Source organism: Scyliorhinus canicula, chromosome 7 (genome assembly GCF_902713615.1).
Source record: "Scyliorhinus canicula chromosome 7, sScyCan1.1, whole genome shotgun sequence".
Classification (NCBI taxonomy): domain Eukaryota; kingdom Metazoa; phylum Chordata; class Chondrichthyes; order Carcharhiniformes; family Scyliorhinidae; genus Scyliorhinus; species Scyliorhinus canicula.
In genome coordinates, this window is record NC_052152.1 from 46,446,448 (window position 1) to 46,473,628 (window position 27,181).

The following is a 27,181-nucleotide window of genomic DNA, read 5'->3' on the forward strand; positions in this document are numbered from 1 at the left end:
ATAAGTGATTATTATTTTTATTATTATTATTAATTAGCACCCCTTTTCTTATTCAGTGTAAATTGTTGTTCCTTTTCAAATTTGGCAGTCATGCGTCTATCTTAATGAGTGAAAGACTTGTCTCTTTTCAGCAATACTTAAATTCTGTTCTATCAGCGACAATTAGTTCATTTATTTGTTTTTTATGAACAGAATATAATTTACTAGGCATGCTAAACATAGTCTCACATGTGCCTCATTCATAATATATTTCATGAAACTTTATAATGGCCATTCACCAATTACATTTATTTTCTTATTAAATCAACTCCCATTAATAAATGGAGAAAATAACCATGAAAACTGATAGCGTACAATAAGAAAGTTAAAGCACTCAGAAAGAAATAGTGGCAAAAAAATATTTTTTTGAACATAGAAACTACTGATGGTAATGAAAGTTTTAGTGAAGAATTAGATATGCATGGCATTTAGACACAAGCGGTTCAATGAATGGTGTATTAAATCAGAGGCAAAGCAATTTCCACCCGATACAATTCTTTTTAGCTTAGCTTCAGATTTAATAAGAAGTTGTAATTAAGATTATAATTCGCCATTCATAATGACATTATATAGATGGTACCATAAAGATGTGAATCATAAATGACCTTGTGAATCATGGTTGGAGCTTCAATGTTTAATTTATTTGTTTATGGGATGTTGGTGTTGCTGGCTAGGCCAGTATTTTTTGGTCATCCCTAATTACTGTTGAGAAGGTGTTCCACGTGGACCAGTTTGGTTTCTGGCCAATGGTGATCGCCAGGATTTTGATATTGGGGGCAATGTTATTGAATGTCAAAGGGGAAAAAGATTAGATTCTCCCTTGATTTCGATTGTCATTGCCCGGCACTTGTTTGGCGTAAATGTTACTTGCCAGCCCAAGCCTGAATAGTGTACAAGTCGTGTTGCATTTGGACATGGACTGCTTCAGTATATCAAGAGTCGCAAATCATAGATCCCTACAGTGCAGAAGAAGGCCATTTGGCCCATCGAGTCTGCACCGGCCCTTGGAAAGAGCACCCTTAGGTCCACACCTCCACCCTATCCCCGTAACCCCATCTAACCTTATGGACACTAAGGGCCAATTTTGCATGGCCAATCCATCTAACCTGCACATCTTTGGACTGTAGGAGGAAGCTGGAGAACCCGGAGGAAACCCACGCAGACACGGGGAGCAAGTGTAAACTCCACACAGACAGTCACCCGAGTCTGGAATTGAATTTGGGTCCCTAGAGCTGTGAGGCAGCAGTGCCAACCAATGTGTCGGCCATAGAAACTTTACAGCACAGAAGGGGGCCTTTTGGTCCATATTGTATATGCCGACCCAAAGACATGCAGGTGCCCTTTCTAATCCCATCTTCCTGCACATGGCCTATAGCCCTGTACCTTGCAGCACTTAAGGTGCAGATCCAGTCTTTTAAAAGAGTTTAGAGACTCTGCCTCCACCACCAATGCAGGCAGGGAATTCCAGACACCCACCACCCTCTGGGTAAAAAGGCCTTTCCTCATGTCCCCTCTAATCCTTCAATGAGCTTGAGATTTTGAACTCTCTGCCATGGGAAACAGGTTCCACCTGTCTACTCTATCTCTTCCCCTCACAATATTGTAAACCTCAATCATGTCACCTCTCAGCCTTCTCTATTCCAAGGAAAACAACCCCAACATCTCCAATCTCTCGTCATAGCTACAATTCTCCAGCCCTGGCCACATTCTAGTAAATCTTCTCTGCACTCTCCCCAGACCAATTACCTTGTTCCTGTAATGTGGTGACCAGAACTGCACATAATACTCCAGTTGTGGCCTCACCAGTGTCTTATAAAGTTCCACCATTATTGTATTCTATACCTCTGCCAATGAAGGAGAGCATTCCATATGCCTTTACAACATTATCGACCTGTACTGCTACCTTGAGGGATCTGTGCACTTGCCAAGATCTCTCACTTCATCTACTCGAGAAAAAAAGAATGTAAGAACCATGTTCCCTGATTTCCCAAACAACTGATTTGTAGTTTTGGGAGATTTGAATTGGGAAAAGGGGAGAAATTACATGAAAATGTAGAATACAAATTTTTATGAAAAAACTTAAAAAATATAACTTCACAATATTAAATAGATGAAATAAAATTAAGAAAGTATCATGGGGAAACCAAGTGTAGTTATTTAGAGTATATGAAAGTTACCTTAGGGTCATAATATGTCCATTAGCACAGAAGCAAGCCAGGCAGATGCTGTTGCACATAGTTACCATATCTGCACGTAACACAAAGGAAGTCTCTGTGATGTTGTGTACATACACACAGCTTTGAGATGGAAGAGAATAAACTTTGGCCTGTTTCTCTGAGCACAGAACTACATACTGGTGATCCCCCATTTCCTGAGACGAAGAAGGTGAAAATGTTACTAGTTTTCTTTTCCGTCCTTTATCATCTTTATCTTCACTGTTTGGATCCCTCCACACTTCATATGGGGGGTGTATTAAAGCACCCAGAGAATCCAAGGAGCAAAATGTTAGTAGTGCTCCTTTCAACATTAACACTGTTCCTGAAAAAAAATATAAAACCTATATGTAGTGCCTACTAGTACCAATATCGCGAGTGAAATTTAATACAAGTATCTGATCATATGAATATATTAACATTTATATCTGATCATACTTTGACATACCAATATGAACATATTAACATTTATATCTGATTATACTCTGACTTCATGCCCTGAAATAAGTGTTCTAACATTCCATGTGTATCACATGGAATGTAGACAATGACACAAATAATATTGTTTTAATTTTAACTTGTTTGTGAAAAATAATTCTAATTTGTCAAATTCAGTTACTCTCATTATAAGGAATCCATGATTGAAAGCATTATAATGCATATTCCTGGTCGAAACATAAAATACTTCCAGTTATAGCATAGGAGACTGCGGGAGGGTCTAAACTAGTATGGCTGGTGGGTGGGTACTGGAGCAATAGGTCAGAAAGTGAAAAGATTGAGGGAGAATTAGGAAATATGGCTCTGAGGAAGAGCAGACAGGGAGGTGTTGCTGAAAACAGCGGGACTAGTAGCCTGAAGTGCATAGATTTTAATGCAAAAGTATAACAGTGAAGGCAGATGAACTTAGAGCTTGGATTAGTACTTGGAACTATGATGTTGTTGCCATTACAGAGACCTGGTTGAGGGAAGGACAGGGTTGGCAGCTAAACGTTCCAGGATTTAGATGTTTCATGCAGGATAGAGGGAGAATTTCATAGCTGTACTGTGAGAGGACATCTCAGAGGGCAGTGAGACTATATGGGTAGAGATCAGGAATAAGAAGGGTGCAGTCACAATGTTGGGGGTTTACTTCAGGCCTCCCAACAGCAGCGGGAGAGGAGCAGATAGGTAGACAGATTTTGGAAAGGAGTAAAAGCAACAGGGTTGTTGTGATGGAAGACTTTAACTTCCCCAGTATTGACTGGGACCCACTGAGTGCTAGGGGCCTGGATGGGGCAGACTTTGTAAGGAGCATCCAGGAGGTCTTCTTCAAACATTATGTAGACAGTCCAACTAGGGAAGGGGTTGTACTGGACCTGGTATTGGGGAATGAGCCCAGCCAGGTGGTAGAAGTTTCAGTAGGGGAGCATTTCGGGAACAGAGACCACAATTCAGTAAGTTTTAAAGTGCTAGTGGACAAGGATAAGAGTGGTCCTAGGGTGAATGCGCTAAATTGGGGGAAGGCTAATTATAACAATATTAGGCGGGAACTGAAGAACCCAGATTGGGGGGCAGATGTTTAAGGGTAAATCAATATCTGACATGTGGGAGGCTTTCAAATGTCAGTTGAAAGGAATTCAGGACCGGCATGTTCCTGTGAGGAAGAAGGATAAATATGGCAAATTTTGGGAACCTTGGATAATGATAGATATTGTAGGCCTAGTCAAAAAGATAAAGGAGGCATTTGTCAGGGCTAGAAGGCTGGGAACAGACGAAGCCTATGTGGAATATAAGAAAAGTAGGAAGGAACTTAAGCAAGGAGTCAGGAGGGCCAAAAGGGGTCACAAAAGGTCATTGGCAAATAGGGTTAAGGAAAATCCCAAGGCTTTTTGCACGTACATAAAAAGCATGAGGGTAGCCAGGGAAAGGGCTGGCCCACTGAAGGACAGGCGAGGGAATCTATGTGTGGAGCCAGAGGAAATGGACGAGGTACTAAATGAATACTTTGCATCCGTATTCACCAAAGAGAAGGAATTGGTGGATGTTGAGTCTGGAGAAGGGTGTGTAGATGGCCTGGGTCACATTGAGATCCAAAAAGACGAGGTGTTGGGCCTCTTGAAAAATATAAAGGTAGATAAATCCCCAGGGCCTGATGGGATCTACCCTAGAATACTGAAATCGCTGAGGCCTTGACAGAAATCTTTGGATCCTCACTGTCTTCAGGTGATGTCCCGGAGGACTAGAGAATAACCAATGTTGTTCCATTGTTTAAGAAAGGTAGCAAGGATAAATAATCCAGGGAACTACAGGCTGATGAGCCTTACGTCAGTGGTAGGGAAATTACTGGAGATAATTCTTTGAGACAGGATCTACTCCCATTTGGAAGCAAGTGGACGTATTAGCGAGAGGAAGCACGGCTTTGTGAAGGGGAGGTCGTGTCTCACTAACTTGATAAAGAGTTTTTCGAGGAGGTCACAAAGATGATTGATCCAGGTAGGGCAGTGGATGTTGTCTATATGGACTTCAATAAGGCCTTTGACAAGGTCCCTCATGGCAGACTGGTACAAAAGGTGAAGTCACACGGGATCAGAGATGAGCTGGCAATGTGGATATAGAACTGGTTAGGTCATAGAAGGCAGAGAGTAGCAATGGAAGGGTGCTTTTCTGATTGGAGGTCTGTGATTAGTGGTGTTCCGCAGGCTTCACTGCTGGAATCTTTGTTGTTCGTAGTATATATAAATGATTTAGAGGAAACTGTAACTGGTCTGATGAGTAAGTTTGCAGACGACACAAAGGTTGGTGGAATTGCGGATAGCGATGACAACTGTCAGAGGATACAACAGGATTTAGATCATTTGGAGAGATGGCAGATGGAGTTTAATCTGGAAAAATGTGAGGTAATGCATTTTGGAAGGTCTTATACAGGTAGGGAATATACAGTGAATGGTAGAACCCTCAAGAGTATTGACAGTCAGAGAGATCTAGGTGTACAGGTCCACAGGTCACTGAGGGGCAACACAGGAGGAGAAGGTAGTCAAGAAGGCATATGGCATGCTTACCTTCATTGGCTGAGGCATTGAGTATAAAAATTGGCAAGTCATGTTGCAGCTGTATAGAACCTTAGTTAGGCCACACTTGGAGTATAATTCTGGTTGCCACATTACCAGAAGGATGTGAAGACTTTAGAGAGGGTGCAGAAGAGATTTACCAGGATGTTGCCTGGTATGAAGGGCATTAGCTATGAGGAGAGGTTGAATAAACTTGGGTTTGTTTTCACTGGAATGAAGGAGGTTCAGGGGTGACCTGATAGAGGTTTAAAAAATTATGAGGAGACAAAGTGGATAGTCAGAGACTTTTTCCCAGGGTAGAGGGGTCAATTGAAATGAAAATGGGCAGCACGGTAGCATTTTGGATAGCACAATTGCTTCACAGCTCCAGGGTCCCAGGTTCGATTCCAGCTTGGGTCACTGTCTGTGCGGAGTCTGCACATCCTCCCCGTGTGTGCGTGGGTTTCCTCCGGCTGCTCCGGTTTCCTCCCACAGTCCAAAGATGTGCAGGTTAGGTGGATTGGCCATGATAAATTGTCCTTACTGTCCAAAATTGCCCTTAGTGTTGGATGGGGTTAGAGGGTTATGGGCTAGGGTGGAGATGTTGACCTTGGGTAGGGTGATCTTTCCAAGAGCTGGTGTAGACTCGATGGGCCGAATGGCCTCCTTCTGCACTGTAAATTCTATGAAAAAAAAATCACTTATTGTCACAAGTAGGCTTCAAATGAAGTTACTGTGAAAAGCCCCTAGTCGCCACATTCCGGCGCCTGCTCGGGAAGACTGGTACAGGGATTGAACCGTGCTGCTGGCCTGCTTTCAAAGCCAGCGATTTAGCCGTGTGCTAAACCAGCCCCTGATTACTAGGGGCCATAGGTTTAAGGTGTGAAGGGCAAGGTTTAGAGGAGATGTACGAGACAAGTTTATTACACAGAGGGTAGTGGGTGCCTGGAACTCGCTGCTGGAGGAGGTGGTGGAAGCAGGGACGATAGTGACGTTAAGGGGCACCTTGACAAATACATGAATAGGATGGGAATAGACGGATACGGACCCCAGAAGTGTAGAAGGTGTTAGTTTAGATGGGCAGCATGGTCGGCACAGGCTTGGAGGACCGAAAGGCCTGTTCTTGTACTGTTCTTTGTTCTTTGCTTTCTCTATATTAATGTTCATGGATTTAATACCAGTTTCAGGGGAAATTCAGCTGGGATAGGGGAGGCTCTTGGGGCAGGTGGAAATGCATACCTAGGTGCTCCATCAATGCAACATACCAGAGGCCATTGTGTCATTAAGTCCACTATAACAATGTTAAAAGTGCTACATAAATACATGTTACCTTTGTTGTTGCTGTATGTCATGATCAGGAAATATCTTTTGAACTTCACTAAATGTACTTCATAATGAGAGACTACTTTGTAAGCTAAATACAAACAAAATCTTACCGCTGGGAGAGACCATGAGTGGTTCAGAATGCCTTTGTTCCTCTGGAGGTATGTTCAAGGAGATGACTAGAACCGTACCCAAACTGGTGCCAACCCATAGACATGGTGAGAGGGTAGAGTCCATCTTCCGGCTGAAGGACTCCATAAAGTACAGAGCAGTTATAGCTTCCTTTGATTCTTTGTCAATGCTGGAGACACTGGAACTTCGGGACCGGTTAACAGAATTTTCTTTACTTTCTGCATAAACCCAGTGAATAATAAAATTACCCAAGATCAAGGAGCAATTAAAAAGATGACATATATACATTCTTCTCAGTATTGCAGGGTTTGATAAGTGTATCCAGAATTTTCTGAATTGTTTGTTAGTTGTGTACTATGATTTGTTGCTATGAGATCAATAAAAATATAAGAAGTAGGAACAAGAGTAGGTCATCAATCTCTTCAGTCTGCTCCGTCAGTCAGTAAGATCATGGCTGATGTGACTGTGGCCTTAACTCCACTTTCCTGCCTGCTCCCCTATAAATCTAGACTCTGTTGTTAATCAAAAATCTGTGTAACTCAACCTTGGATATATTCAATGATCGCTGGGGAAGAGAATTCCAAACACTGACCACCCTTAAGTGAAGAAATTCCTCCTCATTTAGTATTAAATATGACTGTCTCACAGGGGATGCATCTTCTTGGCATCGACTTTGTCAAGTTTCCTCAGAATCTTGTTTCAATAAGATCACCTTGCATTCTTCTAAACTCCAATGATTATAGGCGCAACCTGCTCTACCTTTCTTCATAAGACAAGTCCTTCATCACAAAAATCAGCCTACTGAACCTTCTCTAAACTGCTTTCAATGCAAGTTTGTCCCTCCTTTAGTAAGGTAGCCTAAACTGTACACAGTACTCTAAGTGTGGTCTCACCAATGCCCTCTGCAGTCGTATCAATAATTCCCTACTTTTAATTTCCATTTCCCTTGTAATAAAGGCCAACATTCTTTTTGCCTTCCTAATTACTTAATGTACCTGCATGTTGATTTTTTGTGATTCATATACAAGGATATCCTGATTCCTTTGTACTGCAGCATTCTGCAGCCTTTCTCCATTTAAATAATATTCTGCTTTTCTAGTCTTCCTGCCAAAATGGACAACCTTACATTTCCCCACATTATACTCCCTCTGCCAAATGTCTCCCCTCTCATTGAACTTATTTATATCTATTTTCAGACGCTTGGTATCCTCCTCACAACTTGTTCTCCTATCTATCTTCATTTCCTCAGCAAATTTGGCTACAGTAGTTTGTCCCTTCATCCAAATCATTACTATAGATCGTAAATAGTTGAGGACCCGGCATTGTTCCTCCTGGCATTCCACTTGTTGCAGTTTACCATCCTGAAAATGACTCATTTATCCTGACTCGCTGTTTCCTGTTAGATAGGCAGTCCTCTATCCATGATTAAAAAATACACCCCAACACCACAAGCTCTTATGTTATGTAGTAACTTGTCCAGAAGCTTGACTAAAGTAAAGATTTAAGAATTGAATAAAATAAAGACTGAAGCTTGGATAAAATAGTTTGTATAATTGGATAAAAGGAAATTGATAAGAGTGCAGCTGCCTGGAGGGTCTACATATGCGAATTAGCTAAACAGCAGGGCAAACAAATATGTACTTTAGTAAGGTGGAGAACATAAAGTATAGAATTATAAGTGTTAAAAATGGCAGAAGAGATGAGTTCAAAGTGGAGACATATGAATGTCTGTAACACTTAACAGCTAAAAGCCTGATTTCTAAGGTGTATTGTTTAGATCAGGGGTGGGCAAACTACGGCCCGCGGGCCGCATGCGGCCCGCCAAAGGTATTTCTGCGGCCCACCAAGTCATTAAAAAAAAAAAAAAAAATTTTTTTAAAAAATATTTTTTTTTTTTTTTTTTTTTAATTTTTTTTAAGGTTAATGGGGGGGGGGGGCTGTTGGGTTACTTACTGGTATAGGGTGGATACGTTGACTTGAGTAGGGTGATCATTGCTCGGCACAACGTCGAGGGCTGAAGGGCCTGTTCTGTGCTGTTCTATGTTCTATATGAGGCGCCCAGAATCATAACCGGGTGAAGTAATTATTTTACTTAATATACTATGCGGCCCTTTGTGAATTGTGAATTTCTGAATGTGGCCCTTGCATGGAAAAGTTTGCCCACCCCTGGTTTAGATAGAATGAGATCAAAAGGGAAAAATGGTATATCAGTAGCAGGGTTTGCTCTGTACTGTAGGAAAAGTAGCTGATGAACATAGTCACTCCCAGATGGAAACAGAAGCTCTCCCGAAAGCATGATTGAAGGCTAGAAGTTGCCTTTTGAAAACCTCAGAAAGTCTATGATGAATTAGAAGAAAGGCTTTCCAAAATTAAAGATACAACTCGTGTGTGGTAACTATTTTCTGGATTGGGCACATAGAGTTAAACTATGAGATGCTGTTTTGGGACAAGGGACATTTCTTAGAGTTTAGGAACAGTGTTAATTCAAGGATACTGAGTGTATGTAGCCATTATTGTAATTAAGTGTATTTTTTTTGTATTGGGGCTTACTTGTAAGTTTTTACAAGTTAATAAACATTCTTTTATTTGAATGATTACAACAGTACTGGACCTTTCCTCAGTGGTTTCCATATTTTTTTCCTCACATTATAGCAAATTGCAAAATAAACGATTAAGGCCTAATGTTCCAAATTACCCTTCTGGGTTTTGGGGATACCCTCGCGTATCACAAAACTTTTATATATCTTTTTTTTAAAAATAATTTTTATTGAAGAGATTTTTTTACATGAAAATACTTACCCCCCCCTGACCATAGATTATTACACAATATTCCCTCTTAACAGATATCCCCCCCCCCGCCCGACCCCCCGCGTGCGCTGTCCCTCCCCCCCTCCCCCCCAAAAAAACAAACAAAAGCAACAATTAACATCAAACATGAACTGCGAACAAATTTGTCCGCATTGCAATCTTAAATAACCCACCACCCGTTGTTGCCACCCCCCCCCCCCCCCCGGGTTGCTGCTGCTGCGACCTCTGCACCCTATCTTTGAGCCAAAAAGTCGAGGAAAGGCTGCCACCGCTTGAAGAACCCTTGTACCGACCCTCTCAGGGCGAATTTGACCCTTTCCAACTGGATAAAGCTTGCCATGTCATTAATCCAAGTTTCCACGCTTGGAGGCCTCGCGTCCTTCCACTGTATCAGTATCCTTCTTCGTGCAACTAGGGACGCAAAGGCCAGTATTCCGGCCTCTCTCGCCTCCTGTACCCCCGGCTCCACCCCAACCCCAAAGATCGCAAGTCCCCATCCTGGTTTGACCCTGGATCCCACCACCCTCGACACCGTCCTTGCCACCCCCTTCCAGAGCTCCTCCAGTGCCGGACATGCCCAAAACATATGGACATGGTTCGCTGGACTTCCCGAACACCTGACACATCTGTCCTCACCCCCAAAGAACCGACTCATCCTTGTCCCCGTCATATGGGCTCTATGTAGCACCTTAAATTGAATGAGGCTAAGCCTCGCACACGAGGAGGAAGAATTAACCCTCTCCAGGGCATCAGCCCATGTCCCATCCTCTATCTGCTCTCCCAGCTCCCCCTCCCACTTGGCTTTCAACTCCTCTACTGATGCCTCCTCAGCCTCCTGCATTACTTTGTATATGTCCGATATCCTCCCCCCTCAGACCCAGACCCCCGAGAGCACCCTATCGCTCGCCCCCCTGCTGGGGAGCAAGGGGAACCCTTCCACCTGGCGGCTAGCAAATGCCTTCACCTGCAAATGTCGAAACACGTTTCCCGGGGGGAGCCCGAATTTCTCCTCCAGCTCTCTCAGGCTCGCAAACCTCCCATCCACAAACAGATCCTTCAGCTGCCTGATGCCCACCCTGTGCCAGCTCTGAAATCCCCCGTCCATGTTCCCCGGGATGAATCTATGGTTCCCTCTTAACGGTGCCTCCATCAGACCTCCCACTTCCCCCCTGTGTCGCCTCCACTGCCCCCAGATCTTGAGGGTGGCCGCCACCACCGGGCTCGTGGTGTACCTCGTGGGAGGGAGCGGCCATGGCGCCGTTACTAGGGCCCCCAGGCTTATGTTGCCACAGGACGCCCTCTCCATTCGTTTCCAAGCTGCCCCCTCCCCTTCCATCATCCACTTGCGCACCATCGACACAATAGCCGCCCAGTAATACCCCGAAAGGTTGGGTAATGCCAGCCCTCCACTCTCCCTACTCCGCTCCAAGAAGACCCTCCTCACCCTTGGGGTGCCGTGCGCCCACACGTAGCTCATGATGCTGCTCGTCACCTTTTTGAAGAAGGCCCTAGGAAGGAAGATGGGCAAGCACTGAAATAAAAACAAAAACCTTGGGAGGACCGTCATTTTAACGGACTGCACTCTGCCCGCCAGCGACAGCGGCACCATGTCCCACCTTTTAAATTCCTCCTCCATCTGTTCCACTAGCCTAGAGAAGTTCAACTTGTGGAGAGTCCTCCAGTTCCTTGCCACCTGCACCCCTAAATATCTAAAGCTCTTTCCTGCTCTCTTCAACGGGAGTCTCCCGATTCCCTCTTCCTGGTCCCCTGGGTGTATCACAAATACCTCACTCTTACCCAAGTTTAGCTTGTACCCCGAAAAGTCCCCGAATTCTGCTAGCAGTTCCATCACCTCCGGCATTCCCCCTTCTGGGTCTGCCACGTATAGCAGCAGGTCGTCCGCGTATAGCGATACCCGGTGCTCCTCCCCACCCCTTGTCAGCCCTCTCCACCCCCCTGAGCCCCTCAGTGCCATCGCCAACGGTTCAATTGCCAGTGCGAAGAGCAGGGGGGACAAGGGACACCCCTGTCTGGTCCCCCGGTGGAGCCCAAAATACTCCGATCTCCTACCATTCGTCACTACACTTGCCGTCGGGGCCGAATATAGCAGCTTCACCCATTTAATAAATCCCTCCCCAAATCCAAACCGCTCCAGCGTCTCCCACAGGTACTTCCACTCCACCCTATCAAATGCTTTCTCCGCGTCCAATGCCACCACTATCTCCGCCTCCCCCTCCACTGCCGGCATCATGATGACGTTTAGCAGTCTCCGCACGTTCGTATTAAGCTGCCGCCCTTTCACAAAACCCGTCTGGTCCTCGTGTATCACCCCTGGCACACAATCCTCTATCCTGGTAGCCAGGATCTTTGCCAGCAGCTTGGCGTCCACATTCAGGAGCGAGATAGGCCTATATGACCCACACTGCACGGGGTCCTTATCCCGCTTCAAGATCAGAGAGATCAGTGCCTGCGACATTGTCGGGGGCAGAGCCCCCCCCTCCCATGCCTCGTTGAAGGCTCGCACCAGCACAGGGCCCACCAGATCCGCATATTTTTTATAAAATTCCACCGGGAACCCGTCTGGCCCCGGCGCCTTCCCCGACTGCATATGCCCAATCCCCTTGACTAGCTCCTCTAGCCCTATCTGCGCCCCCAGCCCCTCTACCAGCTCCTCTTGGACCTTGGGGAACCTCAGTTTGTTCAAGAAGCCCTCCATCCCCCCTCCCCTCGTCGACGGCTCTGACCGATACAGCTCCTTATAGAAGTCTCTGAAAACCCCATTTACTTCTGGCCCCTTCTGCACTATGTTCCCACCTCTCTCCCTTACTCCCCCAATTTCTCTAGCCGCATCCCGCTTGCGGAGCTGATGCGCCAGCATCCTACTCGCCTTCTCCCCATACTCATAAACCGCGCCCTGCGCCCTTCTCCACTGTGTCTCCGCCTTTCTGGTGGTCAACAGGTCAAACTTAGCCTGCAAACTACGCCGTTCCCCCAGCAGCCCCTCCTCTGGTGCCTCCGCATATTTCCTATCCACGTCCAGAAGCTCCCCTACCAGCCTCTCCCTCTCCTGTCTCTCCCTCCTTTCCCTATGTGCCCGTATGGAGATCAGCTCCCCCCGGATCACCGCCTTCAGGGCCTCCCATACCATCCCCACCTGCACCTCCCCCGTGTCATTAATGTCCAGATATCTCTCAATGCTCTTCCGGACCCTCTTACACACCTCCTCATCCGCCAGCAACCCCACATCCAGACGCCACAGCGGACGCTGGTCTCGCACCTCTCCCATTTCCAAATCTACCCAGTGTGGCGCGTGGTCTGAGACCGCTATGGCCGAGTACTCCACTTCCCGTACTTTCGGGATCAGTCCCCTGCTTAATACAAAAAAGTCAATTCTAGAATAGACTCTGTGGACATGGGAGAAAAAGGAATACTCCCTCGCCCTCGGCCTCCCAAACCTCCAGGGGTCCACCCCTCCCATCTGCTCCATAAACCCCTTTAACACTTCTGCCGCTGCCGGCCTCCTACTCGTCCTTGAACTCGATCTGTCCAACACGGGGTCCAGCACTGTGTTGAAGTCTCCCCCCATGATCAGGCCCCCTGCCTCCAGGTCCGGAATGAGGCCCAGTAGGCGCCTCATGAAGCCAGCGTCGTCCCAGTTCGGGGCATACACGTTAACCATCGCCACTTTCTCCCCCTGCAGCCTACCCTTCACCATGACATATCTACCCTCTTTATCCGCCACCACCTCCGCCGCCACGAACGACACCCTCTTCCCTACCAGGATCGCCACCCCTCGGTTCTTTATGTCCAGTCCTGAGTGGAACACTTGTCCCACCCACCCCCTTCTCAGGCGGACCTGGTCCGCCACCTTCAAATGGGTCTCTTGTAGCATTGCTACATCCGCCTTCAGCCCCTTCAAATGCGAGATTACTCTCGTTCTCTTGACCGGCCCATTCAGCCCCCTCACATTCCAAGTGATCAGCCGGGTCGAAGGGCAGCCCGCCCCTTTCCCCCGCCGACTAGCCATATCCTGTCACCTGCTCGCCCCGAGTCAGCCCTCCCTTTCTGACCCGCTCCCCATGGCGATGGCGCCCCCCCCCCCCCACCCCTCCAGTCCTCAACTTCTCCTCCCTGGCCTTTTCAGCAGCAACCCGGTGGCCCCCCCCTTCCCCCCCCCCCACCCCCTCCCCCCCCAGGCTAGGACCCTTCCTAGCCGCGACGCACCCTCCATAGTACTTCCGTGAGTCAGCTGGTTTACGCTGACCCGGCTGCCCCTGCCACACTCCGGCTCCTCCCGGCATGGGGGATGTCCCCCCCCTTACCACCCCTCCATGACCCCGCTCCAGCGCGGGAAAGGGAGCCATTGCTGACCACGCCCCTTACTCCCACCCCCCTCCCTCCTCTGCCCCGTGCGCGGGAAACCAGAGGAAAGCCCGCGCTTTCGCCCTGCCCCTCCCCGCCCCTCCATCTTCAGTTCCACCCCCGTCCCCGATCTCCCACCGATAAATACAAAACAACCAAAAACCCCACAAGAGACACATACCCCCGGCACTCCCCCCCCCACCCCGCCCTCCCACCATAACATTATAAATAACAGGAAAAAGAGAGAAAAAACTGGTATAGAGAACAAAAAGGGTCCAAAAATACGGCCAAGTGAAAATCCAACCAACAGAAAGCCACGTGTCCAGCTTAAAGTACCAGAGCGGCAACGACCGCCAAGCATCCCCTGGTTCTAGTTCGAGTCCAGCTTTTCTTCCTGGACAAAGGCCCACGCCTCCTCCGGGGACTCGAAATAGTGGTGCTGGTCCTTGTAGGTCACCCACAAGCGCGCTGGCTGCAGCATCCCGAATCTAATTCTCTTGGCATGCAGCACCGCCTTCGTCCGATTGAACCGGGCCCGCCGCTTTGCCACCTCCGCACTCCAGTCCTGAAAGATCCTCACCGTCGAGTTCTCCCATTTGCTGCTCCTCTCTCTCTTGGCCCACCTCAGCACCCTCTCCCGGTCACTGAATCGCTGGAACCGAACCAGCACCGCCCTCGGGGGTTCGTTTGCTCTTGGCTTCCTGGCCATTACTCTGTAGGCCTCCTCCAATTCCAGGGGCGAAGGGACGGCCCCTGCCCCCATCAGTGAGCCCAGCATTTCTGCCACATACCCCTGGAGGTCCGACCCCTCCAGCCCTTCTGCCAGGCCCAGGATCCTCAGGTTTTTCCGCCTCATGCGGGTATCCATCTCCTCCAATCGGTTTTGCCATCTCAGGTGGAGTGCCTCGTGCACCTCCACCTTTCCCACGAGGACCGTGGCCTCCTCCTCCCTCACAGTCATCTCCTGCTGCAGCTCCCGAATTGACGCCTCTTGGGTCGCCTGTGCCCCCATCAGCCTGGTGGTCGTCGCGTTCATCGACTCCAGCAGCTCCACTTTCAGCTCCGTGAAGAAGTGCAGGAGAGCGGCCTGCTGCTCCTCCGCCCATTTCCTCCAGTCCTCGGGTGCGCCGCCGGCCGCCATTTTGGATTTCTTCCCCCGCTTTTTTCGGGGAGCTGCTGCCGCTTTTTTTCCTGCCCCACTTCGGGTGACGACCATAAATTTGACGGGGTTCTCCTCTGGGAACCTTCCCCCACCGGGAATTGCCGTTCCAGCGCCGTTAGGGGCCCTCCAATCGGCCCGAAAACACCTTCCTAACAGGAGCAGCCAAACGTGCGACTTAGCTGGTCATAGCCGCAACCGGAAGTCCCCAAAACTTTTATATATCTTAATGAATGACTTTGGAAATCAAAATACACTAAATCTTCTGGTTCCCCTTATCCACCCTTCTTGTTATTGCCTCAAAGAGTCTAATAAATTTGTCAAACATGATTTCTCTTTCACAAAACCATGCTGACTCTGCCTGTACTACTTTTTCTAAATGTCATGCTACTACTTCCTTAATAATAGATTCTAGTATTTTCCCAATTATAGACATTACGTTAACTGACTTATAGTTTCCTGCTTTCTGCTCTCTTCCTTTCATGAACAGAGGCAATACATTTGTAGTTTTCCAATCTATTGGAACCTTGCTTCTTACTGGAGAATTTTGGAAGATTATATCCAATGCATCCACTATCTCTGCAGCCACTTCTTTTGAGACCCTAGGATACAGGCTATCAGGAGCACGAAGTCCATTAGTTTTCCCATTACTTTTTCTCAGTGGTAGTGACTGCTTTAAGTTTTTCCCTCCCTGTTGTCTCTTGATTTTCTACTATTCTGGGAAGCTTTTTGAGTCCTATATTGTGAAGAGATGCAAAATACTTTAAAAAAGTCTCGCTACTTCCATATTTCCCATTATTAGTTCCTCAGCTTCACCCGCTAAGAGACCAATTCTCACTTTAGCTACTCTATTCATTTTTCCATAATTTAAGAAGATTTTACTACCTGATTTGATATTGCTTGCTAGCTTTTTCTCATACTCTCATTTATCACTATTTTATTTAGTCATCTTTTGCTGGTTTCTAAAACTTTTCAGATCTTCTAGTCTACCACTAACCTTCGCAGCATTGTACACTCTCCCCGGCCCCCAGTTTGATACCACCTTAGATGGTTCATCCTTCTGGTGGAGTCTTTTTTCCGCAATGGGCATATACCTTTGTTGAGATTATGAAATATCTCTTAAATGTCTGCCATGGCTCTTTACCATATCCCCATTCAATCTACTTTAGCCAACATTGTCTTCATACACATTTAATTGCCTATATTTACATTTAAGATATTTATTATGGACAAATATTTCTCACTCTCAAACTGAATGTGAGAGTCTATCATGCTATGATCTCTCTTTCCTTTGGTACCTTTACCATATGGTATTTGCCAGCTCAGGTCCAATAATTACACTGTGTTTGAATGGTTTAGTAAAATTAGTCACTATTCGATAACTGCTATATACCATTTATATATTCAGAACTTAAAAACAAACAATATTTTTATTGTAATAACACTACCTGATATGTAAATAAAAAGTTAAGTATCGGCATGATTTGTTTGCAATGAGTAAACAAATAAAATTGCCACATGAGATATAACAGCACCAAAAATAAAGGGGAATAGGAATTAATAAATTGAATGCCCACAGCACTCAATTTTTAGAAGTGTATTTTTTTTATTTGGTTCCTGATTAAAACTCAATGCTTGAAAAAAATCATAAATTTATCATTTATCTTGTTATTGTTTATACTATCTTTACCAAATAATTATTGAAAATCAATTTATAACATCATTAGTGCTATATTGCATCGTGAATAAATGCTGACTGAATTGGAAAACTTGAGTGGATTTAATTTAGGCATTGTTTGTTCACTGGTATAAGTTTGGTCTCAATTGAGAGCATTTGGATTTGGAGTCTGGTTTGTAATAAAGGTGGCCACCAGACACATGCCAATGGATAAAAAGTTTCCAGACTTTGCTAACAGATGGGCGTGATCCTCCCGGACCATGACAAAGTGCTCCCACCAGTAGGAAAACTGGCGTGCTTCCGGCAGGCACCATGAGCACTGGAGGAGCGAGATTCACAGCATGCAAATAGACTATCAATCTGCCCACGTGAATCTCACCAGATTTCTAATTCCCTAGGGAGAGATTCGCTGGGGTTGGGGATCATCTTGTTAGTCTGATAAACTGGAGCAGTTTTTAAGCATGCCGATCACCACAGGCTGTCATTCCAGCTAAGAAGGTAGCTGCAGGAAAACCATCACCAAGGTTCCTGGATGGCGACACTGAAAGGATGCTGGACACAGCTGAGGAGAGAAGGGATATCCTGTTCCCCACGGTGGGCTGCAGAAATCAGTCAATTGTCAAGAACCAAGCCTGGGATTTGATGGCAGAGGCAGTAAGTGTTGGCAGCAGGACCAGGATGATTGGCATGAAATTCAGAAAGAAGATGAATGACCTCCTTTGAGCTGTTGGGGTGGGTAACCACCTCTGTGCCTCTGGCATTACTCCAGTCCTAACCCTGCCATCTGCCCCTAAATCCTTGTAACCCTCAAACACACCAACAGCATCTCCCTCAGATCCCATTCCCCAGGAATCCTCGCCACATCTCTTTGGCTAGGCACCTTGCCCACATTTGCCACCAGTATAAACACCCTGAAACCTGGCTTGCTGGTCCCTCACATTGTCCTTTCTGCATCTCCAAGGATAAAACAGGTCACAACAGGAGGGAATTTCAGAAGACAGGTGGGAGTATCCGCAGAATACGTGCCCTCACCCAATCTGAGCAGAGGGCCATAGAACGCGCGTGGGAGGCAACGGAGTGAGCAGTTGCTGACATGGAGGCTGGCATATACCGAATAAGTGAGAGTCCAAAGCAACTTAACCCAGATGTTCTATCTCAAGTGTGTCTTTCATCTCCCACGGAGTTATTCTTCCCAAGAGCTGACACCATGTCCTTTGTATTCCAGGATCCCCAGCAGATGAGGCTGGGCCATCCAGACTCCATGCCCCCCCCCCCCCCCCCGTCCAACCCCTCATGCACATCTACGGTGAGGACACTGAATTCTCAGCACTGCATTCACCTGCACCATCTACCAACACAGAAACAATCACCTCGGTGGAATATGTTAGCAGACATGCTCCTGAGTCACCCTCTGGTGAACACCACACATATGCTGTGGCATATCAGGTGGAGGCAGGAACTCCCGAGGGAGTGGCCAGTCGGAGGGCTGCTCAATCCCAGGGAACAGTTGCCCCAAGACAAATATCGCGCCTCTGGAAAAGGTTATTTCCATCACTGCTGCAGGTGCAAATTCATAGCCAGACTCTAAAGAGGGCATTTCACCAACTTTTTTTTAATAACAGTACAGCACAGAACAGGCCCTTCGGCCCTCGATGTTGTGCCGAGCAATGATCACCCTACCTAAGCCCACATATCCACCCTATACCAGTAACCCAATAACCCCCATTAACCTTATTTTTTAGGACACAAAGGGCAATTTAGCCCGGCCAATCCACCTAACCCGCACATCTTTGGACTGTGGGAGGAAACCCACGCACACACGGGGAGGACGTGCAGACTCCGCACAGACAGTGACCCAAGCCGGAATCGAACCTGGGACCCTGGAGCTGTGAAGCATTTATGCTAACCACCATGCTACCGTGCTGCCCAAATTTTCTATCACCTTCAAGTGCAACTGGTGGAGTCCAATCGCCTTAATGTGCAGGAGATGTTGCTGAAAATGCATGGCACCCAGACCAATAATACAAGGATGGTGTACCCAGTGGAAAGCCTGGGGTCCATTACTGAGGCGCGTGGCAGGAAGGCCCAGCCGCAGGCAAACATGGCCCAGCTGCAGATGGACATTGCTGCGACGCTCCAGAGCTTGGCCCAGTCACAAAGGGTGACTGAGGGCATCAAGAGAATTGGCTGGATGCTGAGGGACACTACCCAGACACAAGGGAACATGCCCAAGGCACTGAGGGACACATCTCAGTTACTGAGGGACATGTCATAGTCACAGAGCACCATGGCTGGGGGCATTGGAACCATGATTCAGACGATGGCGGGCTTCCAGGAATGGCAACATCAAATGACGTTGAGGCCTCTGGAGCTCCATCCCACGGAGTAGACCAGGGGTCAGCAAGCGACCGGAGGGAGGAGAAAGTGATGGAATCCTTCTCGGGGCCCCCCGCCAGGGAGACACTGGAAGTCTCCAGTCCTTCAGTATCCCCCTCCTCCTGTCATTGGCTGGTCTTCTTGGAAGTGGGCCGAACAGGCTGACACACTGTCACATGTGACACCCGAAGGTCAGCCAGGTCCAGGCCCTCCAGAGGACCCCTGCCAAGGGCACCACAGGCCAGAGGATGTGGAAATCAGCTGGTCACTTCCAGGTCCATCACTCTGCTGTGATGCTGAGATGGCCCTTGGAGGGGAGCCATGGTCGTGGGAAGGTGGGAGGGGTTGAAGGGCAGGGGGGTAGGAGGGAGCAAGGTTAGATGGAAGAGGTGAGTGAAAGGGTAAGGGGGTGTGAAAGAGTAAGGAGGGGTGAAAGTATAAGGAGAAGGGGGGTGAAAGGGTAAGGGAGTTAAACAGGTCATGGAACAGTAGGACTCAGAGTGATGTAGCTGCTGGATTGTTGGCCTCCTAGTCAGTGAATTGTGACTGGATGAGATTATTCTTGGTTCAGCGGCTCTGTATGACCGTGGCCAGTCTGTCAAGTCAGCTCTGGTCCTCCATAGGCTGCACCTGGACACCCTCATCACCTTCCTCATCCGACGAGGCCTGATGTTCCTCATTCTACTCTAGCATGTCATCCCAGAGGCATAAAACCTAATGGCCACCGGGAGTGGATCTCCACTTCCTACCCCTCATGGTGCCAGGACCGCCGCAACCTGGCACAAGTGCTGCACGGTCTCCTTGTTTAGGTGAAGTCATCGTCAGGACATGTTATCCGGTAGCTCCTCGAAGGACCTGCACCAATGATAAGACACAAAGACTTCAGATGCGCCACCTTCATTCCCCCCTTGGCCTGATGGACGGTCGGGCCGTCACTTGAACCTCACCGACTGGCCCCAGCTGTTCTGGGGAAGGCTCCTGTCATGCAGTGTTCTGCCTGGGGTTTCCCTGGCACTCTCGTCACCATGTTGGAGGAGCCAGGTAGACAGCAAGCATTGCTGGATATGTTCGAATTTCATATCTGTGAGGGGTGGGGCAGGGCGAGAGAGAGAGACACAATCAGCAAGGTCATGCATCCCTTGACCATCCATTCACCCCTAATCCCATGGTCATCCTGCATATGACTGCTTAGCTACCCTCACCATTCCCGGCATCCAGCGCTGCATTACTGTGCTGATGGCCATTACAGGAATCTAGCATGGTCACTTGCACTGTCCCCTGTCCCCTAATGTTTATCCGCTGCCTCCAGTTCAGGTGACCTCTCCCTTTATTCCCCAAGTAATGTCGAGTCTCATGTTCTGGTGACAGTGGACGTCCCGAAGGGGCCCCATTGCCGCAAGGCTCAAACCCTGCCTATGGTTCCCTCTTCCTAGAGGCTGTCTGGATTCTGGGAGGGTACAAGAGAGCCAGTGGATGATCAGCATTGAACATCACACCATCTTCTTCCTGACAGGGCTTGTGCCAAAAAGATTTCAGCAGCCATTGGGGCATGCGTGAATTGTGTGAACTCAGCTATGCTAATCTCCTGCTTCATCTGCTGTGGAGCTGTGCATCTAAGAAGTCCAATGCGGTGTCCCAGCACCTGATGGCCCTGTGATTCAGCTTGGCCATGCCCTTCTCTTTGACGAGAGTGCTGATACAATGATGAGGATCTCCAGATGGGTGTGGTGAATGGAAATCTACTTGACCAGGAGACCTCATGGCTTTCCGTGAAAGTGACAGCATTCAACAGTGTAAATAGTCAGGAGCCTGAAAGTAACATGTAAAGAGTGAGTTGCTAGTCTTTCACAGCTAGACTAGGAGCTTTAGCCACAGCATCCTGAACCCAGGGGTGACACCTTCCCCACCTCACCCGAGTACAAACCCTTGTCACCAAATCGATCCCTATTATCCCCAGGTCATTAGACATACACCCCTCAGCAACCCAAAAATAATCTGAAAGGCACTTACTTCCTTACTCCCCCTCAAAAGCTATGGCATCAGGAACTTGTCTTTAAATACATGCATCAAATCACGCCTTTGGAACTCATGGCTACGGGGGTGGGTGGGGGGTGGAGCATCACAGGCAACTGGTGAAACGGGCCAACCTGTTATTCACATGAATGCTTATTAGTGCTTTGTGTGTTCAGGCTGTCGCAGGGTGGGAATCCCATTATAGGCGGTGGGACGTGTCCAAAGACTCACACCAGGTTTGATGCCCAACATGAATCCTAATTTTGGGACAATGTGCTATTCTCCACCCGATCGCGAATCCTGGAGAATCCCGACCACAATTGCAGTCAAAGTTTCCTCAGCTGTGGGGAAATCAGAGACGATAGGCGCGATTCCCTGGCCTCATTGCGTTCTCGCTCGAGCAAAATGAGGCCGGTGAATAGTGGGAGTGGCAGAAAACGAGAACCGTTCCAGGTGGCAAACTGTTGGCGATGCCCGCTCCCGTAGGCAAAATCGGGATCTCACTGTAGTGTGGCGAGAAAGGATTTGGGGCAGTACGGTAGCACAGTGGTTAGCACAGTTGCTTCATAGCTCAGGTTCGATTCCCGGCTTGGGTCAATGTCTGTGCGGAGTCTGCACATTCTCCCCGCGTGTGCGTGGGGTTCCTCTGGGTGTTCCGGTTTCCTCCCACCCTCCTATCATGTGCAGGTTAGGTGGATTTTCCACGACAAATTACCCTTAGTGTCCAAAATAAAAGGTTAGGTGGGGGTTACGGGGATAGGGTGGAGGCGTGGACTTAAGGAGGGTGCTCTTTACAAGGGCCGGTGCTGACTTGATGGACTCCACCTGCACTGTAAATTCAATGATTCTATGAGAAACCAATTATCACCACTTAAGTCCTATTTCCATACAATTAATGAGAGCGACCCCATATCCAATGGCTTCCATTGATTAATCGGCTTCCTCAGCAAGTAGTCAAGCTGGCGCCGATTAGTGCCACCCCAGTGCTAGGTGGGGGGGGATCCTCAGCAGAGGGGGTGGGACTGGCACCCTCTGGAGGGCTGGGCCACCATGGGAAGGGGGGGGTGGAGGCGATGGAGGGGAAACCGCACGGATCACCAGCATGCTAAACCCTCGGTCTTGTGTACCCGTTCCGGGGCGACCCTAGCCCCTGCCCATTTGCCCCACAGACCACCCACTGGCTACCGAGGACTCTGGCCATGCGGCTGAAGGCTATTGATAATAGGGAATTGGCAATCGTGGTTAAGTGAGCATTTCACACAGCCCAAATGGATTCCCTTGGCGGCCATGTAGCATCTGGGAGTCATTACCTCTCATCCCAATCACAGCTTGATGCATGGACACTGTGCTTGAACACTGCGGGAGGCAACACCACACACACAACAGCCAACATCCAAATATCCAGGGGATGGGACACAGGTCCAGGGACATATCCACGGCAGGAGGGTGGGTGCGTGCTATGGGGAGGGGGAATGCCTGGAAAAGTGGACCAAAGATTCAAAGGTCAACCTGCATAGTGGAAGAAAGTGACAGAGGCATCATATTGGTTGTGCTGATAATGTGTCACAGGTATCAGACAATTCCTCACTCCCGATGGTGTCACCCACTCTCCTCATCACCCCCTATCTACACCCCCACCCTCTGCCCCCTGCCCCGGTTCACTCAATGATCCTCAATGTGCTCACCTTCCTAGCTCTACCACTATGTCCAGGTGTCTCCCCAGGATGCACATCCAAGGTGCAAGCAGCCAGCTGCGTATCTCACCCCGTGGCCTTCGATGCCTCTGACAGGCATCCTCTGGGGCTGGACGGCCCAGCGCAGTTGTCGAGGCACAAGCACAGCCTTGAAGTCCTTGAAATCCTGTCTCATGTGATCTCGAGGCGCGGCCTCATCAGAGGGTGGAACTTGGGGGAGCTGGTGGTCACCATCTTCACTCCACGGGATGGGTCCGGGTTGGCACCCAGCGCCCCCTCGGTACCCAAAGGGCACCAGGGTTCGAGCCCCGGCTGCTCCTGCATCATTTGGCTCTGTCAGCCCTAGCAGCTCCTCGATGTCTGCATCATGCTGTCACGTCCTTGGCGATGCTCCTCAGTGATTGGGCCATGCTCTACAACCCCTTAGCAATGCCCACCTACGACTGGGACAAGCTCTGCAGCACCTCGGCCATTCCCATCTGAGAGAGGAAATATCAGGCAGCATCTCATCAAAGTTAGCCTGGTACTGGGTCACATTCCCCAGTGAGTTGGACATTTTGCTGAAACCCTCAGCCATGTCTGTCACCGACTGTGTGACATCTTGGCCACCTTCACTAATGGTGCCAACGTCGTGCACCAGGCTCTCCACTGCTGACGCCACCCTAGCAGTGTTGGCCTCAGGGCCACGCATTGTCGGCAACATCTCCTGCACCCATAGCCTCTAGTACTCCACCAATCGGCTGTGGTCCTGCTGGTATGTCTTTGACATCTCCCTCAGAATGTCCCGGCCGCACCCTAACATCTCCATCAGCTCCGGGTAACTCTGTACCAGCAGCTAAGCATCAGGCTGGGACCCAGCTGGGTCCTGGGATCCAGCAGACTTCCGACAGCTGTCTCGCCCTGGGTTCCTGCCTTCATCTGATGTGTATATGTAGATATGTGTGCTCACCAGATTGTGCCCCAGAAGCCTGACCACTCATGTTTCCCACCGAGGTGTATGTCTCTGTGCTGGCGGATGGTGGGGATGACAGCTATGTCTTCCCCCGAGCTCTCCTGTGAGGTGTTCTCCTGGAAGACTGGAGAGGGGGCCACCCCGGATGGGCCGGCGCATGAAGGAGGACCTGCAGGAGAATGGACATGTGGTCAGTGGGAGGGTTGGGTTAGTCAGTAAGGCAATAACAATTCATGTTTGACAAGTCTTCCAGGTGGGGTCCGGTGGATCCTCACCTCCACGGCTTCTAACAACCTCCGCGTTGGTGACCGCTCTGTCCTCACCCTGTTCACGTCCAGGGCCTGATCCTCGAAGGTGGTGAGGATTCTTAAGTTCGGCACGCCTCCGCCAGTCTGGGCCCTCTCTCAATGACTGTGCAAGAGCTTCTCGTGCAGAGACACAGAGAGGGCATTGTTAGCCAAGCATGTGGTTCACAGTGATGGGGGGGGGGGGGGGGGGGGGGAGAGAGAGAGAGAGGTTTGAAGGGAGAGGTGGTTAAAAAGAGGTTTAGGGACTGCATGGAGAGTTGGGGGGGGGGGGGCGGATGCTCACCTGGGGATGGAAAGGTCTTGGGTGGGAGGGGGTGGAGGGCGTTGGTGTCAACTCACCCATGCTGCCCGGTGTAGTTTGTTGACGTTCTTATGGCAGAGGAGGCCAGTCCTGGTCACACTCCCCGAGCTCACAGCGGCTGCATCTCATCCCAGGCAGCACATGCTGCCCTGTGGCTCACCCTCTAGGCTCCTCGGGGGAACAGGACATCCCTCCTGGCCTTGACCGCATCTAGGAGCTTCGCCAGGTCTTCATCGCCGAATCTTGGGGCCGTTTTTTTTGGGGCCATTGTTGCAAGCTGACTGGGATTGGCTGTCAAAGTGCTGCTTGGGGCTGGCGAACGGGGTCCCAGTGAATTGGCCGGAGAGTCTTCATTTACAGCGAGAAACCCGTGGGGCCTCATTAAGTGGACCAATTAATATTGAATAGCGTTGCGGCCTCATTGGGCCAAGCGCCAGGAAGCTTGCGGCATTCCCGCTCACTATCACACTGAGAAATCTTTCCGGAGAATCGCGGCTGATGTTGCTACCAGGCTGTCCTTCCAAACTTCTTCAGGATAAAACAATAGTCAATAGCTTAATTAATAAAGATGTGGGGCGATGTTTCCTATCCCATTATTTGGTAAAAAGTGACTAAACATAGGTTTAAAAGAATTAAAAATGGAGCTGAGAAGTTACTGGGGGAAAAAAAGACTAATTATTTGGAGAAGGATTAAGTTAATATTTTGCAGCATCAAAGTGGACAGAAAATGTACTCTTTTCTGGTTTAGAGCATCGAGCTAGACTAGTATTATGGTGTGTTTCAATTCTGACAATCTAATTGGCCGAGAATGTGCTCTCAAAATAATGGTGCAACTCGTGGCAATTGCTGTTTCTCATGGATAAATGCTTACGGCAAGAAGCAAATATGTGGATTTCTGTCCAAGTTGTGTTGCTCCATTGTTAGCATCACAAAACAGGGTTTTGCTATCTGCCTCACCATTGACATGTATTGTATACCATGAAGTTGCTACACTTGCATGGTAGGGATGAACTAAACTCACCACAGAAATTTAAGCCTCGTCATTACAAGCATAGGCACCCTTTTAACAAAGTAATAATTGTTAATTGCTGCCAATCAATTCCTCTGGAACAGAAAATTAACTACTATATATGTGGAATCTTATTTCTTCAGATATAACTGGAGATTTACTATGATAAAAGTACTTTCTCATGCAAGTTGTTATTGGTAGGGAGATATACAATTGGTTGCTGTCACTCAGGTTTCAGATATTCTATTTTCTCGCTACAACATTATCAACCTGTGATTCCAGAAAAAAGTGGGGCAAAACATTGAAAGCTTAAATGTGCTTGAATAAGTTTAATTACCAGCAGATGCCATTAGAAGCCCTGCTACAACCAGATCGGGACCATTAGCTGTATGCATTGGAAAGGTAGAGGCTGTGGTTAAGTGTTTGAAACATGCATTTGATCAGCCAAATCTAGGAAAACAGGTGTGCAAAAAAATCTTGGACATCTAGTGGCAAGATTATTAGTTTGACATCTTGTGGCAAGATTATTAGTTTTCACGTGCTGCTCTACACTACCGATGCATTGTCCAAGACTCAAAGTTCAAATTTGAAAAGAAAACTTAAAATATTTACAATTTCAGTTCATGAATCATAGGCCAAAAACAATATTAAGTTGGCAATACAATATGATGTATATTTGTATATTTAAAACAATATCATTTTATAAAGGAATCTCTTTTTTTTTTAAATGGTATTTAGCTTGGAGGCTAGCTTCAGGACTAAAACCATTCATCACTTAGTGATACAACTTAGTCTTACCTTTCTCACTCCATGAATATGAGGAAGCATGATGCTCATCGTGTGAGAAAATACTGATGCCATGCAATTGCTGAAGCATTGCCCGTCTGGAAGTGTGGCCTATTGTCCCAAAAGGCGTGCAAAAGGGACATTTATTATATAGAAATCAGTCAAAACAAAAACTGCCCAAAAAAAACACTTGCTGATGCAAATTCCATAATAATTAAGAGACATATTCAGGCACTGTCGGGAAATGTAACCTGTTTTGAGCTTGACTGATGAAATTGTGACATTGATCCCTCCATGGCAGACACAGGAGCCTGTCACATTTTATATTAGTCCAGATTAGGCTGAGGTTTACTCAGCCATGTTTAGAATAACATGCAGTCATGCACAATTAAAATGTTTACTTTAAAAGCAAGACTGATACCAGTATTGATACTAATACTGAATAAAATCTTCATTTTTTAAATCTGAAAGTAAAATGCAACTTTGGTTCTTCTATTTCATTAAATGTGATGGGTGGGATTTACCGGCTGTTCATGCCGGCGCACGGGTTTTCCGGCGGCGAGGGTGCTGTCAATGGTGGGACTGATAAATCCTGCTGACGGGCCACCTCCCCCGCCGAAAAACACGTGGCGGGGTGGTCAGTAAATCCAGCCCTACATAAAACAATTGTATAATGTTTGTTTTTAAAATGGTAGCTACAATTTCTTTTGCCCGGTACCGATAGGCAAGCTGCCATACAGGCACCATAACACTGCCAGACTGGCACCCTGGTAGTGACACTTGGGTGTCACTCTGGCACTAGGTGGCAGTTTGCCGAATCTGGTCATCATGCCTGTGGGTGCCCTGCTCTTATGAGATGGGGTGCGTAGGGGCTCGAGGATGCCCTCATTGGTAAGTTGGGCCATTGAGGGGTTCTGGACGCCGCGGTGGGGATTCACTGCACTGGCAAGTGGAAGCCGTGAGTGTAGGAAATGGGACGAAGTTCTGCCTTGGCGGGGCTTT

At 48.1% G+C, this 27,181-nt stretch overlaps 1 protein-coding gene across 6 annotated transcripts in view; it reads right to left on the reverse strand.

Annotated features, from left to right (window-relative positions):
• The window catches only part of stxbp5l (syntaxin binding protein 5-like), a 721,261-nt gene that overhangs the window by 23,404 nt on the left and 670,676 nt on the right, over positions 1–27,181 (reverse strand). For 4 of the 6 annotated variants that reach the window (XM_038801939.1, XM_038801935.1, XM_038801934.1 and 1 more), the window contains 3 exons: positions 26,192–26,290; positions 6,715–6,951; positions 2,217–2,577 (listed from right to left, as the gene is read on the reverse strand). In XM_038801939.1, coding sequence (XP_038657867.1) covers positions 2,217–2,577; positions 6,715–6,951; positions 26,192–26,290 — 697 coding nt within the window. The remainder of the gene's footprint in view (positions 1–2,216; positions 2,578–6,714; positions 6,952–26,191; positions 26,291–27,181) is intronic. The other 2 variants (XM_038801940.1, XM_038801936.1) reach the window with 1 other exon arrangement.